At 46.5% G+C, this 21624-nt stretch overlaps 1 protein-coding gene across 2 annotated transcripts; it reads left to right on the forward strand.

Moving 5' to 3' along the window:
• The first annotated feature begins 18628 nt into the window (after positions 1–18628).
• Positions 18629–21105, forward strand: LOC136506029 (cyanidin 3-O-rutinoside 5-O-glucosyltransferase-like). 2 transcript variants are annotated; one of them, XM_066501156.1, is made up of 2 exons: positions 18629–20161; positions 20754–21105. In XM_066501156.1, exons 1-2 carry the CDS (start codon positions 18642–18644, stop codon positions 20767–20769), a joined length of 1536 nt encoding a protein of 511 aa, XP_066357253.1. In that variant the 5' UTR covers positions 18629–18641; the 3' UTR covers positions 20770–21105. The 2 variants fall into 2 exon arrangements, with proteins under 2 accessions (XP_066357253.1, XP_066357254.1); XM_066501157.1 differs by having other exon boundaries at positions 18629–20134.
• The last annotated feature ends 519 nt before the right edge of the window (positions 21106–21624 follow it).

Here is a 21624-nt window from a genome sequence, read left to right on the forward strand (position 1 = left end):
TCTTTTTTTGAAAAATTTTCACAAATATGCTCCTAGAGTTAAGATTTTAAAATTTGGACCCTTAGCTCGGCGCCATCGTTGCTGGCGCCGAGCTCGGGGCCACGTTGGCGGTATGGACGCTGACATGGCAGCCATCTCGGCGCCGCGGATCTTGGCGCCGTAGATCTTGGTGCCGAGCTCGGCGCCAACAATCCTGGCGCCAAGCCCTCTCTTACGTATGGGCTCTTCCTTTCTTTCTCTCTTCCTCTCTCTTTCTCTCTACCGCCCGTCACCGCCGCGCGCCGGCCCCGTGCCCACGCCCTAGCGTCCGTGGCCGCACCGGCCGTCCCTAGCCGCGCCCTCGTCCTCGGCGGTCGTCCCCTCCCGCGGCCACGCCATCCCCAGGCCTTGCAGCGCCCGGCCGCGCTAGGTAAAAATTGTGAATATGCAACATAGGTGCTTAGTTAGCTTTAATTGTAATGTAGTAGTTCGATTATTTGTTATTTACTAGTTAATGTGATGACTCAGGTAGTTGATTTAATTAGTGATCTAGTGAGATAGATATGTAGATAAATAGAAACATAGATATAGTTAGATATGTAGATAGATAGAAACATAGATACATAGGTACATAGACATAGCTATTTTGTGAGTACACTGTATATATATACACGTAGTTATTATCTTATTTACTTAGTTTATAGTTAGAAGGTACTTGTTAGGTATTATCTATCGTCTAATTTAGACTAAAGGACATGTGTTTCATTATGTGTTTAAACTAGATGGACAACCTAGTGACCATATATCATGGAGGCACTGTTGAATGTGATCGCTATGGATATGTTGAGTTTGTTGACATGCAAAGCGTGCCTGTGCTATTCAATTATAGGCCTTTATTTAGTGAGATGGTTGCAAGGGCTCAGGAGGAGTTGCATTGCCTTGGAGATGATGATGATGGCATTGCAGTTGAGGGTGTACTGCACCTAGGTTCTTCTCCCAACATCCTCAGGCGAATGATCCTAATTGGGTGTGCGGATCAGTGGAAGAACTATGTGAGATTGGTTATGAAGAGCCAGCTGCAATGTTTGGATGTGGTTGTGCGTCGGGTGTTAGTTGATCCCATCCCTCATGGGTTTTCTCCACCAATAGGTCAACATGCACACTTCGACCCTCCCATCTCGAAACCTAATATAGGTGTGGAGGTTGCACCTACGGTTCTCGATGCTCAATCTGCCCCCAATGAGGTAGTTGGAGATGCTTGTCAGACTCATGTTGTTGTGGTTGATCATCCTCATGCGATCCCTTTGCACAGAATCATCCGAGTAAATGTCTTATCCGCATTGTTATTGGGAGCTTACCCCCTTTCTTACATCCATTTCTTTCATTCTTTCCTTATTTCTCTACTTATGTTGCAGGAGACATTCCTGACAATGTGGATGTGCCCCCTATTGTTGCGCAAGTGCACTGTAGAGATGGATTCCGTGGCTCCAATAGTATTAAAATTATGAATGATTCGGAGCCATATGAGATGGCAAGGACTCTTGATTCTGATGATGATCGCCCTGTTGGAGAGCTGACAGAGAGTGATGTTGAGATACTGAGGCGTATCTTTCCCGACCGCCGAGATCCAAGAGTTCACGAGTTCAGCGATCTTCTCATTCCGATCAGGCGTGTGCAGAAGGACGTGATGATGAGCTCCTAGAAGCTCCTAAGGCTGGCCCTAACATGGTAATTGAGAATGGGAGGGTATTCAAGGACCTCCCTGCATTGAAGAGGTGGTTGCACGCCAATTTAGAATGAGACAGATTTGGCCAACGGCTTCGTTCTCGACTAGCGTTGACTTACACAAGTAAGTATTTTGCTATTTCAAATGTCTCGTGATGGTCTATTTCCATTAATATGGTGATATGTACATGTATTCAAGTAATGATGACATACGTGCAGGTTGGATCGTCAGAAGAACAGAAAGATTTTTGACTAGGAGAAGCACCACCAGTACTACATTGAGTAATGGGAGCAGATGCACGACAACGTGGATGAGAACAACGAGCCACACATGAACCATGAGTTTAGGCGGTACCAAGCTTGGTACCAACATGCGACATGTTGCAGGCTGAGGCTATAGTGGATAGAAGATCACTACACCAACATCGAGTCCTCCGACGATGAAGACACAGCGTACGACCAATCTATTCGTGCAGGAAGGTAGGTGGAGGCAGGACCAATCTTGGACAGAGTGGTAAGCCAATTACCTTATTTTTCTACGTTAAGTTGCATACCAATACATTATGCGTTAGAGTTATCTATTTTAGTTAGTGCCACCTTCGAGCCGTAGCATCCTTATAATACGTTAGATTCTTGTACATAAGAAAACAAAACCTGTTGCTATCTGTTCAGAAGAATTATTACTAAGAACTTTGTTGCAGGGCAATACCCTCAAATGCTCCGTTGAAGACATTAAGCGCTTTCGTCCGAGAGTCAGGGACAATGACACGCGTAGCTTCCTAGACGTAAGATTCAAAATATTCTTTCAAAAATATTATTAATACATTGGATTCTTTCAGTTAACATAATTTTATACAATAGAGGCTGTCACGTCAGTTATGCCGTGCGGCTGCTCGTTGTGATTGCAGGACAGACACAACGCAAGACGTGTACATTCCTTCCATAGGTAGAGGTGGCTTAGGTTCCTCTAGCCATGCACCTATAGGGGACGAGGACGAGGACGAGGACGACGGCGACGTGGACCAGAGGCACGAGGAGCTTGGCCCCTCTCAGCTCTAGGACGCTCCCTCGACTCAGCCTACACAGCCTCCAAGCACTAGGCGACGCCGTCCACCTGACCCTTACACTCTAGGTACCAGCGCTCTTGGTCATAAGGGTAAGGGTAAGACTAGGAGGTAGTGAGGGTTTGTGGTAGATGTTAGTATGTACTATTATGGATTTTATAGTCACTTTCCTATAACTATTTGGGACTGTATGGACATTGTGGATTATGCAGGACAAGTTATGTTGATTGTGATGTTCGATGTGGTTGTATTGTGCTCTTTGGAAGATTAAATGTTTGGATTATATAATGATGTCTCTGTTTGTAACTGTGAATGCTCCTGAAACAAGGAAACTCTTGTGATTTTTTTTGTGAATCATTAATTATACTACACTGCTAAAAAGGAACAATTGTAGTATACAGATTAAATATAAATTCATTAGAACGTGTATAGTCCAATCGTATCGAACAAACGTTTTGCAGATAAATCTAGGCTTTTTAGTAACAATGAACGAATCTAGGCTTTTCAGACAATGAAAATAGACTTTTCAGTTATAAGGACGAGGACTACGATGACAACAGCGATTTATCACTTCACTTACATAGTACACCTATAGCATCTAGGCTTTTCAGTAATAGATCTTCCTGCCCAAGCCTTCTTCCTCTTCTTTCTCCTCCCTCTCGGGTTTTTTCTCTCCCCACTTTGCCCTACCTCACGAATCGGCATATTGGACCTTGGAAACTTTGATTTGATCCATAGATCTTCGAGGGCAAGGTATCCTCGCTCCCCTTCTAGTTTTTTTTCGCATCGATTCGGTATATATTAGTCGGATTTTTCAACCTAAGAATCATCATTACTTAGGGTTTTATGCAATTTTTAATATTTGTATTATACAACCGTAGGATGCCAAGGCGTGAAAAAGCTAGCAAACCAAGGTAACCACAGTGCATATTGTTATGTTATGGGTTCATTGTTGTGCATCAAATGAGAAACCCTAGGTTTAGGGTTTAATGTTAATTGCTTTCGGTTCTTAGAATGAAATTGGTTGTATTGTAGTTATGGCTAGATGACCGGAAATGCCTTCGACCCATTGCCTCAACCTAGTGGTGTTCCAGTGCCCATGTGCTTTTATGGTGATCCTTGCAAGGTAGCCAAGTCTGATGAAGAGGACACGTATAGGCAGAGGTATTAGATGTGTTTCAATTTTGCGTTTAAGCCTACACTTCATCAGCGCCGCATTAACAAGATGGTGAGGAATTGATGTTTGTGTCATATGACATCTTGCATAATTTTTTTGTTTTGTAACAATTGTATTTTTTGCAGACCCCTCCACCGCTCTATGATTTTGAACAGTGGATCGACACTGAGATCAAGCCTGAAGACAAGGAATAGATACAGAAACTATTGCGGTGGGAGGCAGAGGACAAGGAGATGATGTAGAAGAGACGCAGAGAGAAGGCTGCAAAAAAGGAGCACAAGGAAGAGGAGGAAAGGAGGCATGTTGCTGCGTATAGGGAGGAGAGATGGAAGAAGCTTGAGCGTGCACGCCGAGCGAAAAAAACGATGGAGGAAAATCCTGATGCCCTGAGGAAGGGAAAGTGGCCTTGTTGCACTCAGTAGTCTCTATGACTTGCTAGTTCTATGGTTTATTCATGGACAATGTTGTCTACTGTCGACAAGTACTTCTAGTATTATTATGTTGTTTAATGTGGCATAGTATTGGACTTTTCATTATGTAGTTGTTTTCATTATTTATGGTCATAATATTCAGTATAATATTGCGGATGTAGTAAAATGTGATCATGTGCTGCAAACAAAACCTAACGAAGTAGGGCATTATATAATTCAACACACAAAACACATGAAATGGCATGTGAGAACATGTACCGAACTAGGGTACAGAGTTCCTTCGACTAAACCTAAGATGCCTTAGGTAATTAAACCAAGCAACAAACATATGAATGTGCTATGTGAATAAGATAGGGTCGTCCTAGTAGTGTGGCCACATAGCAAATTATGTTGCACCTTCTCCATAGTAGCCTCCTATTATTGGTGGTGGTGGCGGCGGGGGTGATGGTGGAGGCCCGTTGTTCTTATGGTTAGGGAAGGTGCAATATAGATCATTGCAGAGTGCCTCATGTGAATTAGTACCATTGTTGTTGTCGTCCTGTTCGTCGTCCTTATAACCGCTGCTAACTTCCCTTTCTAGATCAAAGATGCGGTCCTGCAGGTAGTAGATATACTCCGCATGCGGATAAATAGGTCGAGGATCAACCCACCTAGTGAGCCCATAATTTTCTTTGGCCAAGGAAGACTGCAATAAGTATGTTATGTAAGTTGTATAGAAGAGGAACATATTAAAGAAACAAATAGTAATAGCAATTACCCTTGCTCATGGGCATTTGAAGAAACGACGACCTCCATCTATTCTCTCGGTGAACATCTACACTAGGCTGTCCTCACCATGCATGCATTTTGTCCACTCTTCTTTCCATTCATCGTATCCTCTCAGTGGTGCCTCTTTGGTGAAATCACTTTTGCTCTCAACTGGGAACCTCTCATAAAGAGCTTCCTCAAAGAAATCAGGACCAAGAGAACCCTCCCAAATAATGGTAGTTCCCTTCCCCTTTCCTCTCCCTCTGGACGACCCTCCAGACATTGGTACTACAACAAAAGAAAATACTGAGGAGTGCTCTTCTTCCTTGTTGTTTGTGTGAATGAGAGGGAGTGAGGGGTTATTTATAGGTTGAGAGGAGGAATGGAGGCCTCTCAATGTGCCATGTCAGTGATCCATGTGCCTCTTCACCTCAGCCCTTGGATCAAATAGTCATAAGATGGATGGTGGAGATGGAGTGAAGTTGTGCTTCCTTGCATGCCTTCCTATCTTGAGCAAACCACCATTCCTCTATACAATTCTTCTAGAATACACATGCCACGGACGTTGGAGAAGCGGTAAGAAGCACCTGGTCAAGTTTGGGCCCAAGGCGAGCCTATAGGGGGGGGGGGCGAGTGACCCCAGGGGTCGTTCGACCCCTAGAGACACCATCCTATAGGTGTACTATGTAAGTGAAGTGATAAATCACTGTTGTCATCATACTCCTCGTCCTTGTAACTGAAAAGTCTATTTTCATTGTCTGAAAAGCCTAGATTCATTCGCGGTTACTAAAAAGCCTAGATGCTATAGGTGTACTATGTAAGTGAAGTGATAAATCGCTGTTGTCATCGTACTCCTCATCCTTGTAACTGAAAAGTCTATTTTCATTATCTGAAAAGCTTAGATTCGTTCAGTGTTACTGAAAAGCCTAGATTTATCTGCAAAGCGTTTGTTTGATACGATTGGACTATACATGTTCTAATAAATTTACATTTAATCTATGTACTACATTTGTTTCTTTTTGGTAGTGTAGTATAATTAATGATTCATAGAAATAAATCACAAGAGTTTCCCTTGTTTCAGGAGCATCCACAGATACAAACAGAGACATCATTATATAATACAAACATTTAATCTTCCAAAGAGCACAATACAACCACATCGAATATCACAATCAATATAACATGTCCTGCATAGTCCAAATAGTCTACAATGTCCATATAGTCCCAAATAGTTATAAAAAAGTGACTACCAAATCTATAATAGTGCATACTAACATCTACCACAAACCCTCACTGCCTCCTAGTCTTACCCTTACCTTTGTGACCAAGAGCGCTGGTACCTGGAGTGTAAGGGTCAGGTGGAAGGCGTCACCTATTGCCTAGAGGCTGTGTAGGCTGAGTCAAGAGAGCGTCCTAGAGCTGAGAGGGGCTAAGCTCCTCGTGCCTCTGGTCCACGTCATCGTCGTCCTTATCCTCGACCTCGTCCCCTGTAGGTGCATGGCTAGAGGAATCTAAGCCTCCTCTGCCTGCGGAAGGAACATACACGTCTTGTGTCGTGTCTATCCTGCAACTACAATGAGCAGCCGCACAGCGTAGCCAACATGACAGCCTCTATTGTACAAAATTATGTTAACTGAAAGAATCTGATATATTAATAATATGTTTCAAAGAATATTTTGAATCTTACGTCTAGGAAGCTACGCGTGTCGTCGTCTCTGACTCTCGGACAAAAGCGCTCAATGTCTTCAAAAGGAGCATTTGAGGGTATTGCCCTGCAATAAAGTTCTCAGTAATAATACTTCTGAACAGATAGCAACATGTTTTGTTTTCTTATGTACAAGAATCTAACGTATTATAAGGATGCTACGGCTCGAAGGTGGCACTAACTAAAATAGATAACTCTAACGCATAATGTATTGGTATGCAACTTAACGTAGAGAAATAAGGCAATTGGCTTACCACTCTGTCCAAGATTGGTCCTGCCTCCACCTGTCTTCCTGCATGAGTAGATTGGTCGTACGTCGTGTCTTTATCGTCGGAGGACTCGATGTCAGCATAGTCATCTTCTGTCCATTGTAGCCTCAGCCTACAACGTGTCGCATGTTGGTACCAAGCTTGGTACCGCCTAAACTCATGGTTTATGTGCGGCTCGTTGTTCTTGTCCACGTTGTCGTGCATCTGCTCCCATTGCTCAATGTAGTACTAGTGGTGCTTCTCCCAGTCAAAAATCTTTCTGTTCTTCTGACGATCCAACCTACACGTATGTCATCATTACTTGAATCCATGTACATGTCACCATATTAATGGAAATGGACCATCACAAGACATTTGAAATAGGAAAACACTTACTTGTGTAACTCAACGCCAGTCGAGAACGGAGCCGTTGGCCAAAGCTGTCTCACTCCAATTGGCGTGCAACTCTATCTGGTAGGTGGAACTCGACAGCATAAAAATAGGTTAGAGGGCACCTCATCCTATAGAAGTCATTGTCACACCCACACATGTTGCTCAAATTAAAAGGAAGTGCGCCCTCTCCATCGTATGGCTCTCACAACACCTGCAACTTGTCCAAACAAGATGTTAGATGGTATACTAAACCATTTCAAATCAGCATGGGAAATAAAATTTAGTTACACTAGACGCCGTGAGTGTGTCTAGCTCATTCATGAACTCAATGTATGCTCGCTGTAACCTCATGTGCGGATCCCTAACCTGGTCCCAAAGGTACACCCACATCGGCTGCCGACTTTGAAAGGTCCTTGTTTGGTTTTGGTAATTGAGTGACAACTTAGGTGGACTAATTATGTTTATGTGAGATACACAGGTGATTAGTCCACAGGTACATGTGTATGAGCAACATATGCCATGGAGGTGAAAATGGCTTGGAGATGTTGCAAAGCTCACACATGTGATGATGAAGGAGCTTAAATGCACATGAGACATGACATTGAGTCATGTGATCAAGGTGGAGAAGATCAAGACAAGACTTGGCTTGATGGACTGGTTGCAAGCGTGAAGGGCAAGTCGAAGGCTTTGGAGTGATGGACCGCGTGGCGGTGAAGCTTGAGCAAGACTTGGCGCCGATGGACGATGGCAACGGTGAAGAGCAAGTAGAGTCAAGATTGATGAACCAATATGATCATGTGATGATATGAAGTGGATCATATCATTGTTGATCGTGTTGGTGCATGTGTTGCATCGACATTAAAGGAGATGGAATGGAATGCGCAAGGCAAAGGTATAACCTAGGGCATTTCATTTCACCGGTCATAGGTGTGTAGAGAAGTTTATGACCGGGTTTAGGATAGATGGCCGTACTATCAAGAGGGGCAAACTTGTTTGCATATCGGTCATCTAGTGCCACTCGAGTGATCTAACTTTGCATTGTCGCTAGGATCGAGTGGCGTGGCAAGTTGAGTGGCTAACATCCTTTGGGAAATGATTGTGAAAATGCTAACACACATACACATGGTGGTGTACACTTGGTGGTGTTGGCACATTTACAAAGGAGGTAGTGTTTGCAGGGGTGAGATGGGTTTGGGTCCCTCTCTCCCTCCCGCCGAGCTTGTGAGGCGGGATTCGGCGTTTTTGGGAAAATGGAATGCCTATTTTCTATTGCGCCGGATGCAAATTCTTGTGGTTAGCGCACTTGAGCAAGTGGTATCAGAGAATGGTCTCTCATTTGTGGTCTTTACCGACCCGAGAGGATGGCGTCTAATGGGCTAGATGGTTGTGAGAATCACATTTTTAATGGCACTAACTTTGCACTTTGGAAAAATCATATGCTTGATCATTTTCGTGCAAAGGGACCTAAATTTTGGTGGGTTGTCACTAGTGGTCTCTCCCATGTCTTAGATCATAGAACTCTAACCAAAGCTCAAAGAGTCCTCTATGAACTTGATGCAAATGCTTGTTGTTTTCTATTGGATGCTTTACATTTTGATTTGATGAAGCAAGTAAACTACAAGGGGACCGCTCGTGAGATATGGGACTCCATCAAGGACACCTTCGGTGATTCCTCCACATGGGATGATGGAAAATTCAAGAAGGAGGATGAGCCCAAGGAGGAGACACATGAGTGTGTTGAGCATAACCACAATTTGGTGATTGTGGAAGATTGCTCCACCTCATTGTCAAGTGAGGATGATGATGATCAATCCACTACAAGTTCACTTTACAAGGTTGATGATGATGCCACAAGTGTTGCAAGTGATGATGCTACCCCATGCACACTTGATGGTGATGATGGTTCATGCTCAAGCCATGATGATGCTATTACAAGCCCATCCACTACACCACATTGCTTCATGTCACAAGGTGACACTAAGGTATCAAATGATAATGTGGTTGATCATGTTGATTCATATGATGAGCTTGTTAGTAGACTTGCTAGCATGACCATGTCTTTAGAAAATGAGAAAGCTAAAACATTGAAATTAGAAAATGAAAACTCATTTCTAAAGAACTCTTGTGAAGAACATAAGAAATTAAATAATGCTTATAAATCTTCACTTGATGAGCTTAAATTGAATCATGAGACACTACTTGCATCTCATGATGAATTATTAGAAAAACAAGCTTCTCTCATTAAAATATTTACAAAGAAACTTAAAAAAATGAGAGCTCATCACATGGGTCAATTGATCAATCACATACTATTGCTAACCCTTGTGATGTAGGCAAGAAGCATGTATCCACCTCTTGTGATGGTTTATTAGATATGCCATGCTCTTCACATATAGATGCTTGTTCTACTTCCATGTCTTGTGAGACTAACCTTTTGAAGGAGAACAATGAGCTCAAAAATGAAGTGAAGAAATTGAGCAACAAGTTAGAGAGGTGCTACAACTCAAAAGTCACCTTTGAGCATATGTTGAAAACTCAAAGAAACTATGGTGACAAGTGTGGCATTGGCTTCAACAAGAGCAAGATCAAGGGCAAAAGATGGGGTAAGAGAAGATATGAAAGAGAGATGAAGAAGCAAGATCAAGAGAAGCTCTCTCATTTCATGTGCTTCAAGTGCCATGAAGTGGGACATCTTGCAAATGGTTGCCCCAATGAAGAAAAGCTCAAGTTGAAGAAAGAAGAAGAGAGGCTAAGGCATGTGAAGTGCTTCAAGTGCCGCACTTGGGGTCATCTTACCTCAATGTGCCCAACCAAGCAATTGGTGAAGCAACAAGTGAAGCCTCAACCAAAGCCACAAGTTGAGCAAAAGAAGACACCCCAAGAGCAAATCAAGATCAACCAACATGATGGTGATGATTTGATGATCAAGAAGAAGAAAACAAGAAGGGGTGGAAAGGCAAGGCATCCAATGCAAATTCAAGATGCCAAGATGATGAGCAAGGATGACAATGAGAAGAAAGTCTATGCTCACATCAAGTGCTTCAAGTGTGGAAGTATGGGACACTTTGCCTCTAAGTGTCCTAACAAGCTTGAGAAGAAGGCTCAAGCAATCCATGAGAGGCAAGGCAATGAGAAGCACCACATGAGCAAAGAAGAGAAGGCTCAAGCAAAGAGAAAGTGCTACTCATGCCAGGAAAGGGGACACATGGTACATTCATGTCCCCTAGGTAAAATTTCTAAGCCTATTTCAATTGATGATCATGATATGCTTAGAAAGGATGGCAATGGTACCTCATTGGTTGCAATTGCAAAACATCCCGCTACTCATACTAAGGCGTTGCCTAAGTACGTTGCTCCTAACTTGAGAGGACCCAAACTTGTTTGGATACCATCAAAAAGTGGATGATTGTTTGTAGGTACCATCGGCGTTTTTGGGAAAATGAAATGCCTATTTTCTATTGCGCCGGATGCAAATTCTTGTGGTTAGCGCACTTGAGCAAGGGTGAAGAGAATGGAGAAGATGCTGGCGTCGGTCAACTGACCGGACGCTGGATCTGAATGCACTGGACACTGGCAGGCTGCGTCTGGTTGCGCTGACGTGGAGTGTAGCAGTAGCTGGAGAGTGACCGGACGCTGGCTGCGTCCGATCGCGTTCGACCGGACGCGTCCGGTCATGCTCGGGAGCTTACTGGAAATGACCGGACGCTGGGGGTTCAGCGTCCGGTCAGTTGAGTGCTGCTGCGTCCGGTCAGGTCAAGTGACCGTTGGAACCGGGACACGTGGTCGTCTGTGGGCGACCGGACGCTGAGGTCCAGCGTCCGGTCAACACGACCGGAGCGTCCGGTCGGCCCGACCGTTGCCCAGTGAAGGGGTAACGGCTAGTTTAGCCCTTGGGGCTATAAATAGAAGTGGCCCTCGGCCATGGCTGGTGTGGAGCACCTTGGGGGACTTTGTGTCCATGCTTGTGAGTGCTTGGAAGCCCTCCATCACACATATACTTGATAGTGATCATTCGATTGTGTGAGTGAGTGATTCTAGTGCGATTGCATCGTGAGGTTGCATCGAGTGGCACTAGGTGATCGAGTTGCAAGCCGGTGGTGCTTGTTACTCTTGGAGGTTGCCACCTCCTAGACGGCTTGGTGGTGGTCTCCGTGGAAGCCCGCAAGAAGCTTGTGCGGCGCTCCGGAGAAGTGCTTGTGAGGGGCATTGTGCTCGCCCCGCGGGAGCCGCGAAGAGCAACTCTAGTAAAGCGTGTCATTGAGCTACCCTCACTTCCGGGGTAGGTTCTTGCGGCGCCCGACGTGTGGGCTTAGCGGGTGATGCTAATTAGCCGCCGAACCACCAAGTGAGCGGTCGACACAACGGGGACTAGCGTGTTGGCAAACACATGAACCTCGGGAGAAAAATCATCGTGTCAACTTTGTTCTTCTCGTTGGTTTGCATCTCCATTACACAAGCTTGCAATTACTTTTATACATATTAAGCTTGTGTAGTTGCTCTTGTAATTAGATAGCTTGTGTAGCTTGCTAATTACCTTCTTGCTTGTGTAGCATAGAAGTAGCTCCCTTGCGTGGCTAATTTGGTTTTAGTAACCTTGTTAGTCACATTGCTTAGTTTGTGTAACTAAGTATTTGCGCTCTCTAATTAGGCATTGGTTGCCTTGTTATTGAGCATTGCTAGTGAGCTTAGTTAGCTTTGTGCTTTTGCTTACTAGCATGTGTAGGAGCTCCCTTGTTGTTTAAAGTACTAGTGGCATAGGTTTGTGTGACCTTGCTCCTAGAATTGTTTAGGAGAGCTCTAGCTAGCCCGGCACCTTTGTTGCATAATTGTTATCTTTGCAAGGTGCTAGTGAACATATATAGTGGGGTGTAGTCTTGGCTAGACCATTAGTTTAAATTCCGCATTTGTATCGGTTAGCCGACGCAATTAAGTTTTAGAAAAGACTATTCACCCCTCCTCTAGTCGCCATCTCGACCCTTCAGACTTGGAGGCTGACCTATGAACCACTCATGACGAGATAGAACCTCAAGACGGCCAACTGGTAGACGAGCCCACATCCACAACTAGAGCAAGTACACACATCCACCAAGTGACGTTGTGGACAAAGTCTGACGACACCCCTCGCAAAACTTGCGGTAAAGAAAACCCAAGACTACAGAGCCCCAGCTGTACTAACCCATCGGGTCCCAATCACTGAGGCAGTGGACCCACATCCACAACACAGTGTCACCCATGGCGTTGGGGAAGAGAACACAGGCAAACAGGTGTAGGATTCATGACCTGTAGTAGTACCCAACTATCTCCTCATTTGCCTCCTCGGGACACTGTGCGAACTCTTGCCGAAGCCAGGAGATTAGAATTCTAGAAGTGTGAGCCCCTTGCTTGCCAACCTCACACCCAAGGAAGGCCTCTACTCGTGCTCTCTAGCCTTCTGACCTACACTACCCAGTGACTGCATTGCCATGAATCCTTAGGCCTAGCATCTTCTGACAGTCCTAGAGCGTGACTGTCATCTCTCCAAAAGGTAAGTGGAAGTTGTGAGTCTCCGGTCGCCACCTACATTATAGACAAAGCAAGATTACATGTCAAAAAGGCAAGCACATGAACAAATAGCCATGAATGGAGGCAATGATTGAAGATAATACCTGTCAACCAACGCAGTTATGGCTACTGAGTTGAACATGGGCAACCCACGATGACAATAAAAAGAGATGACATCCAGGCCAGCTCTTTGTAGGAAAGGAGTGTACCTATTGTCGTACTGCATCTCCAAGAACCCATTGTGGGTTCTAGGATGAAGGAGTGGAAGGTCCTGCATTGAATAAAACATAGTCTCCCATTACTTCACGAACACATGTACACTCTCACAAAAATTTCAACAAAACATATAGATTATTACCTACCCCTCCACTATGAGACGTCCTCGGTGGGTCGCCTCGTACGTTAGGTCGAGCAGGTGGAATTGCGCCATCCTACAAAAAAGTCAATTCAATAGAAATTCAATATACAATGAAACATGAACTTAGAAATGTACAAGTAATGCCAATGGTCGCACCTCACAATTACATGCATAAATTGAGACATGCATAATTAATTAAATGAATACGACAAATACAAAATAATGAAATCAACTAATAGTCACACCTCACTAATCTGTCAATGGCAAGTGCATGAATTGTGGCCCAGTCTACCACACTTGCCGCACTCGTACTACTCAGGGTCAGTAAGAAATGGGGTTCCTCTCCCACGCCTCGTTCTTCTGGGTATCTGATCCATAACCATCATATGCCTCGTCCTCTTCCTTGATCCACGCTTGTTCCAACGGTAAGCTAGATCCATAATGTACTTTGGCCCATCATATGGAGGCCACTCTCCAGGGTTCTAGAAAGGCACGAAGCGAGGGCTCCATGTGTGCACAAGCGTGTCGACACTGAACTTATGAGATATCATGCTCTTGATACTATAGTTGCGATGCACCAAATGGGAACATAGAAAGTGGTACTGCATTGGTTTACCACAAGTGCATGTGGTATTTTGGAGGATAACCACATGCATCCTCGACTCTCGGACCTCGCCGTCGGACATTGTACCGCCCCTATGCTCAACCTGATAAGTCCCTGTGGCGTGGTCAAAGCATGTAACCTCATGTGTGCTCACCTTTTCATTTGTCTTCTCTAGGTGTGCCTTTGGTTTCGGAGCCCATATCTCTCCATCACTCCGTAACTTCAATGCATGGGCGTGTTTATCGTTGACCCATGCAACAAGCTTGTAGAAGGTGAATTGAATGATTGCATTTACAAGCATACCACGTATCCCCAATAGCAACTTATTAAATGACTCCGCCATGTTGCTGCACTGAAACTCGTACCTCCATCCACTGGCATCGTGAGCTCTTGTCCATTTCTCAAAATCCCTCATCAAACCTGTGAGCCATTGTCTACCTTCTATATTTGATGTGGTTCTAACCTGCTCCAACTTTTTCTGAAAGTACTTGTTCTCAAGCTATCGAGCACCCTCCTGGAATAGATCAAAGTTATCCTTCACACCATCCTTCTAGAGTAGATTCTCGGTAAGGTGCCGAGTACACCAACGATGGTGCAAAGGTGCATACCCCTCTATCTGCTCTCGCACGACATTAAGTATGCCCTGGTGCCTATCAGATATGACGCCAACCTCCCTGCCAGTCCCAACCACATGTATCTAGACTAGCCTCAAGAACCATCCCCAACTGTCATTGTTCTCCTTCTCAACCAAAGCAAATGCCAAAGGAACCAACTTGTTGTTCGCGTCATAGGATATGGCTATAAGAAGTGTGCCCTAGTATTTGCCAATCAAGAATGTACCATCAATGGAGAAGATGGGACGACAGTGCCTAAAGGCCTCGACACACTGAGGGAAGCACCAGAAAGCACGAAAGAATATATGTCTCCCATCCTTCTATGCATTTGGTTTTGGGATGTACTCATAATGCATGCCTATATTCACTGCTTTAATTGCATTGAAAAGTACTAGCAGCTGCTCATACCCATCCTCCCAGTCCCCATATATCATCTTTCACGCTCGCTGCTTAGCCCTCTAAGCTTTACCATAAGTTATCACATAACCTCCATACAACGCCTCAATGGTCCTGATAATTGTCCTAACCTTCATGTTGGGTTCTCCCTGCAATATTCCCATCAACCACTTGGCAATGAGGGTAGATGTCAACTGCCGATGTCTCAGTGTCAGCACATGGTCAGCACAATTGTGCAGCCTGACAACTTTTGTGATCCTCCACTTTTCGGTGACCTTTTGCTTCCTTACATAAACCCTCCATGGGCAGCGTTCCTTGTCACACACAACTGTGTAACGGCGCTCCGCATATGAATGCAAGACCTTATAAGGTCTCTTTCGTATCACTGCAAACGCCTACAACCACCTCTTCAATGCAGGGAGGTCCTTGAATACCCTCCCATTCTCAATTACCATGTTAGGGTCAGCCTTAGGAGCTTCTAGGAGCTCATCATCACGTCCTTCTGCACACACCTGATCGGAATGAGCAAGATCGCTGAACTCGTGAACTCTTGGATCATGGCGGTCAGGAAAGATACGCCTCAGCATCTCAATATCACTCTCTGTCAGCTCTCTAACAGGGCGATCATCATTAGAATCAAGAGCCCTTGCCATCTCATATGGCTCCGAATCATTCATAATTTCAACACTATTGGAGCCACGGAATCCATCTCCACAGTGCACTTGCGCAGCAACAGGGGACACATCTACATTGTCAGAAATGTGTCCTGCAACATAAGTAGAGAAATAAAGAAAGAATGAAAGAAATGGATGTAAGGAAGGGGGTAAGCTCCCAATAACCATGCGGATAAGACACTTACTCGAATGATTCTGTGTCAAAGGGATCTCATGAGGAGGATCTACCCCAACAACATGAGTCTAACAAGCATCTCCAACTACCTCATTAGGGATAGATTGAGCACCAGGAACCGTAGGTGCAACCTCCACATCCATATTAGGTTTCGTGATGGGAGAGTCAAAGTGTGCCTGCTGACCCATTGGTGGAGAAAACCCATGAGGGATGGGATCAACTAACACCCGACGCACAACCACGTCCAAACATTACATCTGGCTCTTCATAGACGATCTCACATAGTTCTCCCACTGATCCGCACACCCAATTAGGATCATTCGCCTGAGGATGTTGGGAGGAGAACCTAGGTGCAGTACACCCTCAACTGCAATGCCATCATCATCATCTCCAAGGCAATACAGCTCCTCCCGAGCCCTTGCAACCATCTCACTAAATGAAAGCATATCATTGAATAGCACAGGCACGCTTTGTATGTCAATAAACTCAACATATCCATAGTGACCGCATTCAACGGTGCCTCCATGATATATGGTCACTAGGTTGTCCATCTAGTTCAAACACATAACGAAACACATGTCCTTTAGTCCAAATTAGACGATAGATAGTACATAACAAGTACCTTCTAACTACAAACTAAGTAAAATAACTACGTATATATATACAGTGTACTCACAAAATAGCTATGTCTATGTACCTATGTATCTAAGTTTCTGTCTATCTACATATCTAACTATATCTATGTACCTATATATTTATGTTTCTATCTATCTACATATCTATCTCACTAGATCACTAACTAAATCAACTACCTGAGTCATCACAGTAACTAGTAAATAACAAATAATCGAACTACTACATTATAATCAAAGCTAACTAAGCACCTACGTTGCATATTCACAATTTTTACCTGGCGCGGCCGAGCGCTGCAGGGGCCGGGGACGGCGCAGCCGTGGGCGCGGGCCACCGCCGAGGGCGTGGGCGCGGCTAGGGACTGCTGGCGTGGGCACGGGGCCAGCATGGCCGAGGGCACGGGCGGGGACGGCCGCTGAGGGCAAGGGCACGGCCGGGGATGGCCGGCGCAGCCGTGGACGTGGGGGCGTGGGCGCGGGGCTGTTGCGGGCGGTGATGGCCGCCAAGGGGGAGGGCACGGGCGCGTGGGAGCGGGCGCGGGCGAGCGGACGTTGTGGCGCGGGAGCGCGGGCGGGGACGGTGCGGCAGCGGTGACGGACGGTAGAGAGAAAGAGAGGGGAAGAGATAAAGGAAGGGCGGGCCCATACATAAGAGTGGGCTTGTCGCTAGGATTGTTGGCGCTGAGCTCAGCGCCAAGATCTACGACGTCAAGCTCGGCGTCAAGATCCACGACGCCGAGATGGCTGCCATGTCAGCGTCCATGCCGCCAACGTGGCCCTGAGCTCGGCGCCATCGTTGCTGGCGCCGAGCAGTGTCTCGGCGCCAGCAACGATGGCGCCGAGTTAAGGGTCCAGATTTTAAAATCTTACCTCCCGGGGCATATTTGTGAAAAATTTTCAAAAAAAGGTTTAAAAAATAAAAAAATCGGCACCTGTATTGTGCAGCTTTTGTTTAAAAAAGGTGCATTTGTGAGACATGTTCAGCTCTTGAGCTGAAACAATTGAAAAAAATGTATGTTAGTCTTATATGTAACATTTTTCCTATACATATATTGAAAAAAGAAAGGTGAAGCTCTATTTACAATGGAATCAGCTATGTTGTCTGTCCGAACTCCGAAGGTGAGAGCTGAGAATACTTGTTGCAGTAATGCATAGGAGCGGGCGTCCATCTGTCCAGACGCCGCTTTCCGAGCCTACGCGTATCGGTCCAACAGGCCTGTTTACTTTATACGCCTCTCGCCTCTCTCTAAAATATCCCCCCATCGCTTTCGCCCATCGCGTCTGTTGTGTCGTGCGCTCGCTGCTGCTGTCTTCCCCGCCGTGCACCCTATCTTGCGCCATGCGGCTCCCCCATCCAGCGCCGCGCTCCATCCCGCGCCGCGCCCCCCATCGCCACATTGCGCTCCATCCCCCGCCGCGCCCGCTCCAGCTCGCTGCGCGCCGCGCCCCCACTGTTGCGCACCATGCCCTGTCCCCACGCAGGCGCTGAGGTGCTGGCGCCGTCGCCATTCCCCACCAAAAGGTCGTGCCGCTGTCGACGCCGTGGCCGCTGCGATGCGCGACCTCAGCAATGAGAGGTTGCGATGAAAGCGCATGTTGCAAGTGTATGTTAGTGTTTCAGACGTTCCAGAGGTATGTTGTAATTGTTTCATATGGATGTTGCAAAAGTAGATCCAGGATGTTTCCCCTGCTGCTTTTTTTACAAGTCTTTGGAACGGATGTTATGTTTTTTTGAAGGGGTTTCTTCGCGCTATTTGTAAAATACGGAGTACTTCTGGTTTCTATATAAAAGGGCTAAATTGAATCAGCCTGTTTGCTTGTTGGTTTCAGTCAGCCCAAATCAGTCAGCTAACAGTGTTTTTCTCTTACAACAAATCAGCACCAGCCAGCCCAAACCAGCCCAAAAACCAACCAGCCAACATGAGGAATAAATACAACCCACCACACCACCGCATCACGTGTCCAGGTTTCCTTCAAAGGATGAAGAGTCCAGAATGACCTGGCACGCACACGGCACACGTCAGACCAGTTTGTCTCTGATAAAACACGTCAGCGCTGATGTCACCGGTAACTGCCCTTGGCGGCTTGGCGGACTCTTGGCAAGCGTTTACTTCACTGCAAGGCTGCATCTGCGCACACCTCCTCACTCTCGTCCCGATCGCCACTTCAACTTGATCCATGGCCGACCACGCGGGCCACTGCAGCAGCAGCAGCCAGGACCGCCGGAGCCATTTCCTGGTGGCCGCGTACGGGTACCAAGGCCACCTGAACCCAGCCCTCGCCCTGGCGCGCCGCCTCGCGCGCCCCCACGGCGGCGGCGCGCGCGTCACGCTCTCCGTGGCGGCCTCCGCGCACGCCCGCATGTTCCCGTCGTCGCCGCCAGGCCAGCTGGTCGTCTCGCCACCCGACGCGGAGGTCTCCGACGGCGTCATCTCCTACGTGCCCTACTCCGACGGGTTCGACTTCGGGGAGCGGCCGAGGACCGCCGCCGACCGCGCGCGCAGGCGCCGCGTGAGCGCGGCCAGCCTCTCGGCCATCGTCCGCCGCCTCGCCGCGGCCGGGCGCCCCGTCACGTGCGTCGTGTCGGCGCTCCTGCTTCCCGCCGCGGACGTGGCCGTGGAGCACGGGATCCCGCTCGCCGTCTTCTGGAACCAGTCCGCCGCCACGCTCGCCGCCTACTACCACTACTTCCACGGCCACGAGCACCTCGTGGCCGCGGCCTCCGCCGCGTACGTCGGCGGCGCGGATGACCCGGCGAGCGTGACCCTCCCGGGTCTGCCACCGCTCCGGGTCCGCGACCTCCCGTCCTTCCTCGTGGACGCCACTGGCGGCGAGCATGCCAGGGCTAGCATCGACTCGATGCGGGCGCTGCTCGAGATCGTCGGCCGGGAGAAGCCGATGGTTCTCGTGAACACGATCGACATGCTAGAGCCGGAGGCCGTCGCGCTGCGGGCGATGCGGCAGCAGCACCTGGAGGTCTTTGCCGTAGGCCCGATGCTCCCTCGCCTGCAACTGCTGCAGCAGACGGACGCAGCTGGCGACGACGAGGGTCGCCGGATGGATCTGTACGAGCAGGACGACGAGAAGGGCTACACGGAGTGGCTCGACGCGCGGCCACGCAGGTCGGTGGTGTACGTTTCGTACGGGAGCATGCTGGGGTACAGCAGGCAGCAGGTCCAGGAGATGCTGCGGGGCTTGCGCGAGTGCCGGCGGCCGTACTTGTGGGTGGTGCCGAGGGACGGCCGTGACGGCGACGTGGAGCGCTGCTTGATGGAGATGGACGACGACGACGGCGACGGCGAGCGAGGGATGGTCATGGAGTGGTGTGACCAGCTGAAGGTGCTTGCGCACCCGTCCACGGGGTGTTTCGTGACGCACTGCGGGTGGAACTCCATGCTGGAAGCTCTGGTCTTTGGTGTGCCTATGGTTGCCGTCCCGAATTGGTCCGATCAGCCGGTGAATGCGCATTTGGTGGAGGAGCTGGGGATCGGCGTTAGGGCAGAGCGTGATGCTGCAGGGTTGCTTGTCGGAACGGAGTTGGCAAAGTTCATTGCGGTAGTGACCGGTGATGGTGATGAAGGAATGAACATACGGAACAGAGCTAGTTTTTTGAAAGACAAGGTAAGAAAGGAAGTGATCGAAAGTGGCCTTACGGAATCCAGACTGCAAAGGTTCGTCAATGCAATGCAAAATTCAACGTAATTCCTCTGTCATTTTGATTTTTCTAGATACATCACTTTTGTCATATTGTACATTTGATATACACCATATCTATATACATAGTCAAAATAATATATATCTAAAAAGTCAAAGCAGAGGGAGTGGAGGATGGAACCTGCGACCTCACGTGTTACTACTTTAACCACTCCATCCTAAACTAACTTATGTTTGTATAAGGTGTTCTTTCTCCTCGTACAGTCAAATTATATTCATCCAATTTTGACATTACCTTTTGGAACCCAAAATGAATTCAAACGAAAATATTAATTGTTAACTACAAGTTGTATAACTTTTTGAGATCTGTAGCTTTAGTTTTGATTGTTTCTCTATCTGAGATTGTTTGAAAATTTTAAATTTTAAATGTGAGAAATTTAAATATAACTTTCCTTCGATAGAGGATTCTAAATGAAAAATCTATCAACTATAATACAAAGGTGTACAACCTTTTGAGATCTATATCTATAACTTTGATTTTTGTCGTTTCTTCGTGTGAGGTTTGTTTGAAAAATTCGACTTTCAATATATGGAGGATTTTAAACTAATTTTTTTGAGATCTACAACTTTCTGTAGGTCGTCAGAAATCTAGGGCCCGCGTCCGCCTCCGACGACGATGTCCCCAGCAAAATCCATGTCAGCTCATCCAGCACTTCCGAAGGGAGAGGCTTACCCTCCAACAACGGGTCCCCTGCGCCAATATATTCCCACATGGGGGTGGCCCAAGCCTTCAGGGGCAGCACGCGACGCGACAGGAACGTCTTGGCCACGGTTGACGACACTGACCAGGCTGCAGTGCATCTCAATACAGAGGATCGGATTGAGGCCAGCAAATGATGCATCCAAATCGTCTCTGTTCGCTTGAACTACTTTAGTCGTACTTTTCAGCGAACGAACAGTATTTTTTTTCACAACAAATCAACATATGTATCAGCCTAACAGCAAATCATCTGCAATCCGATATGTACTTAATTTTATGGTGCACTAGACTAGAGCTAGAGAAGAGTTGGAGAATTGGAGGAACGTGGAAGAAGTGAGAATCGAAAAGGAGTCTTTTAAAAAAAATAGGACGGTAAAGGTTTTGCTCCATGTTTTATTAGAAAAAAAACACATGTTGCGGTTCAGTTTTCTGGGTGCCAACTGCTAGGGTATCAATATTGAATAAATCTAGCTAAAACTTAACACAACTTCTAACTCGGGGTGTTTGGTTTCTCCTTGTAAAGTTTAGTCTATGTCATATCGGATGTTTTACACTAATTTAAATTATTAAACATAAACCAATTTTTCGAGATCGAATCTATTAAGCCTAATTAGTTCATGATTTGATAATGTGATGCTACAGTAAACATATGCTAATGATAGATTAATTCGTCTTAATAGATTCGTCTCGCGAATTAGTTATGGCTTCTGTAATTAGTTTTATGATTAGTATCCGAACACCCGATGT

The sequence above is a fragment of the Miscanthus floridulus genome, chromosome 14 (assembly GCF_019320115.1).
Source record: "Miscanthus floridulus cultivar M001 chromosome 14, ASM1932011v1, whole genome shotgun sequence".
In the NCBI taxonomy this organism is placed as follows: domain Eukaryota; kingdom Viridiplantae; phylum Streptophyta; class Magnoliopsida; order Poales; family Poaceae; genus Miscanthus; species Miscanthus floridulus.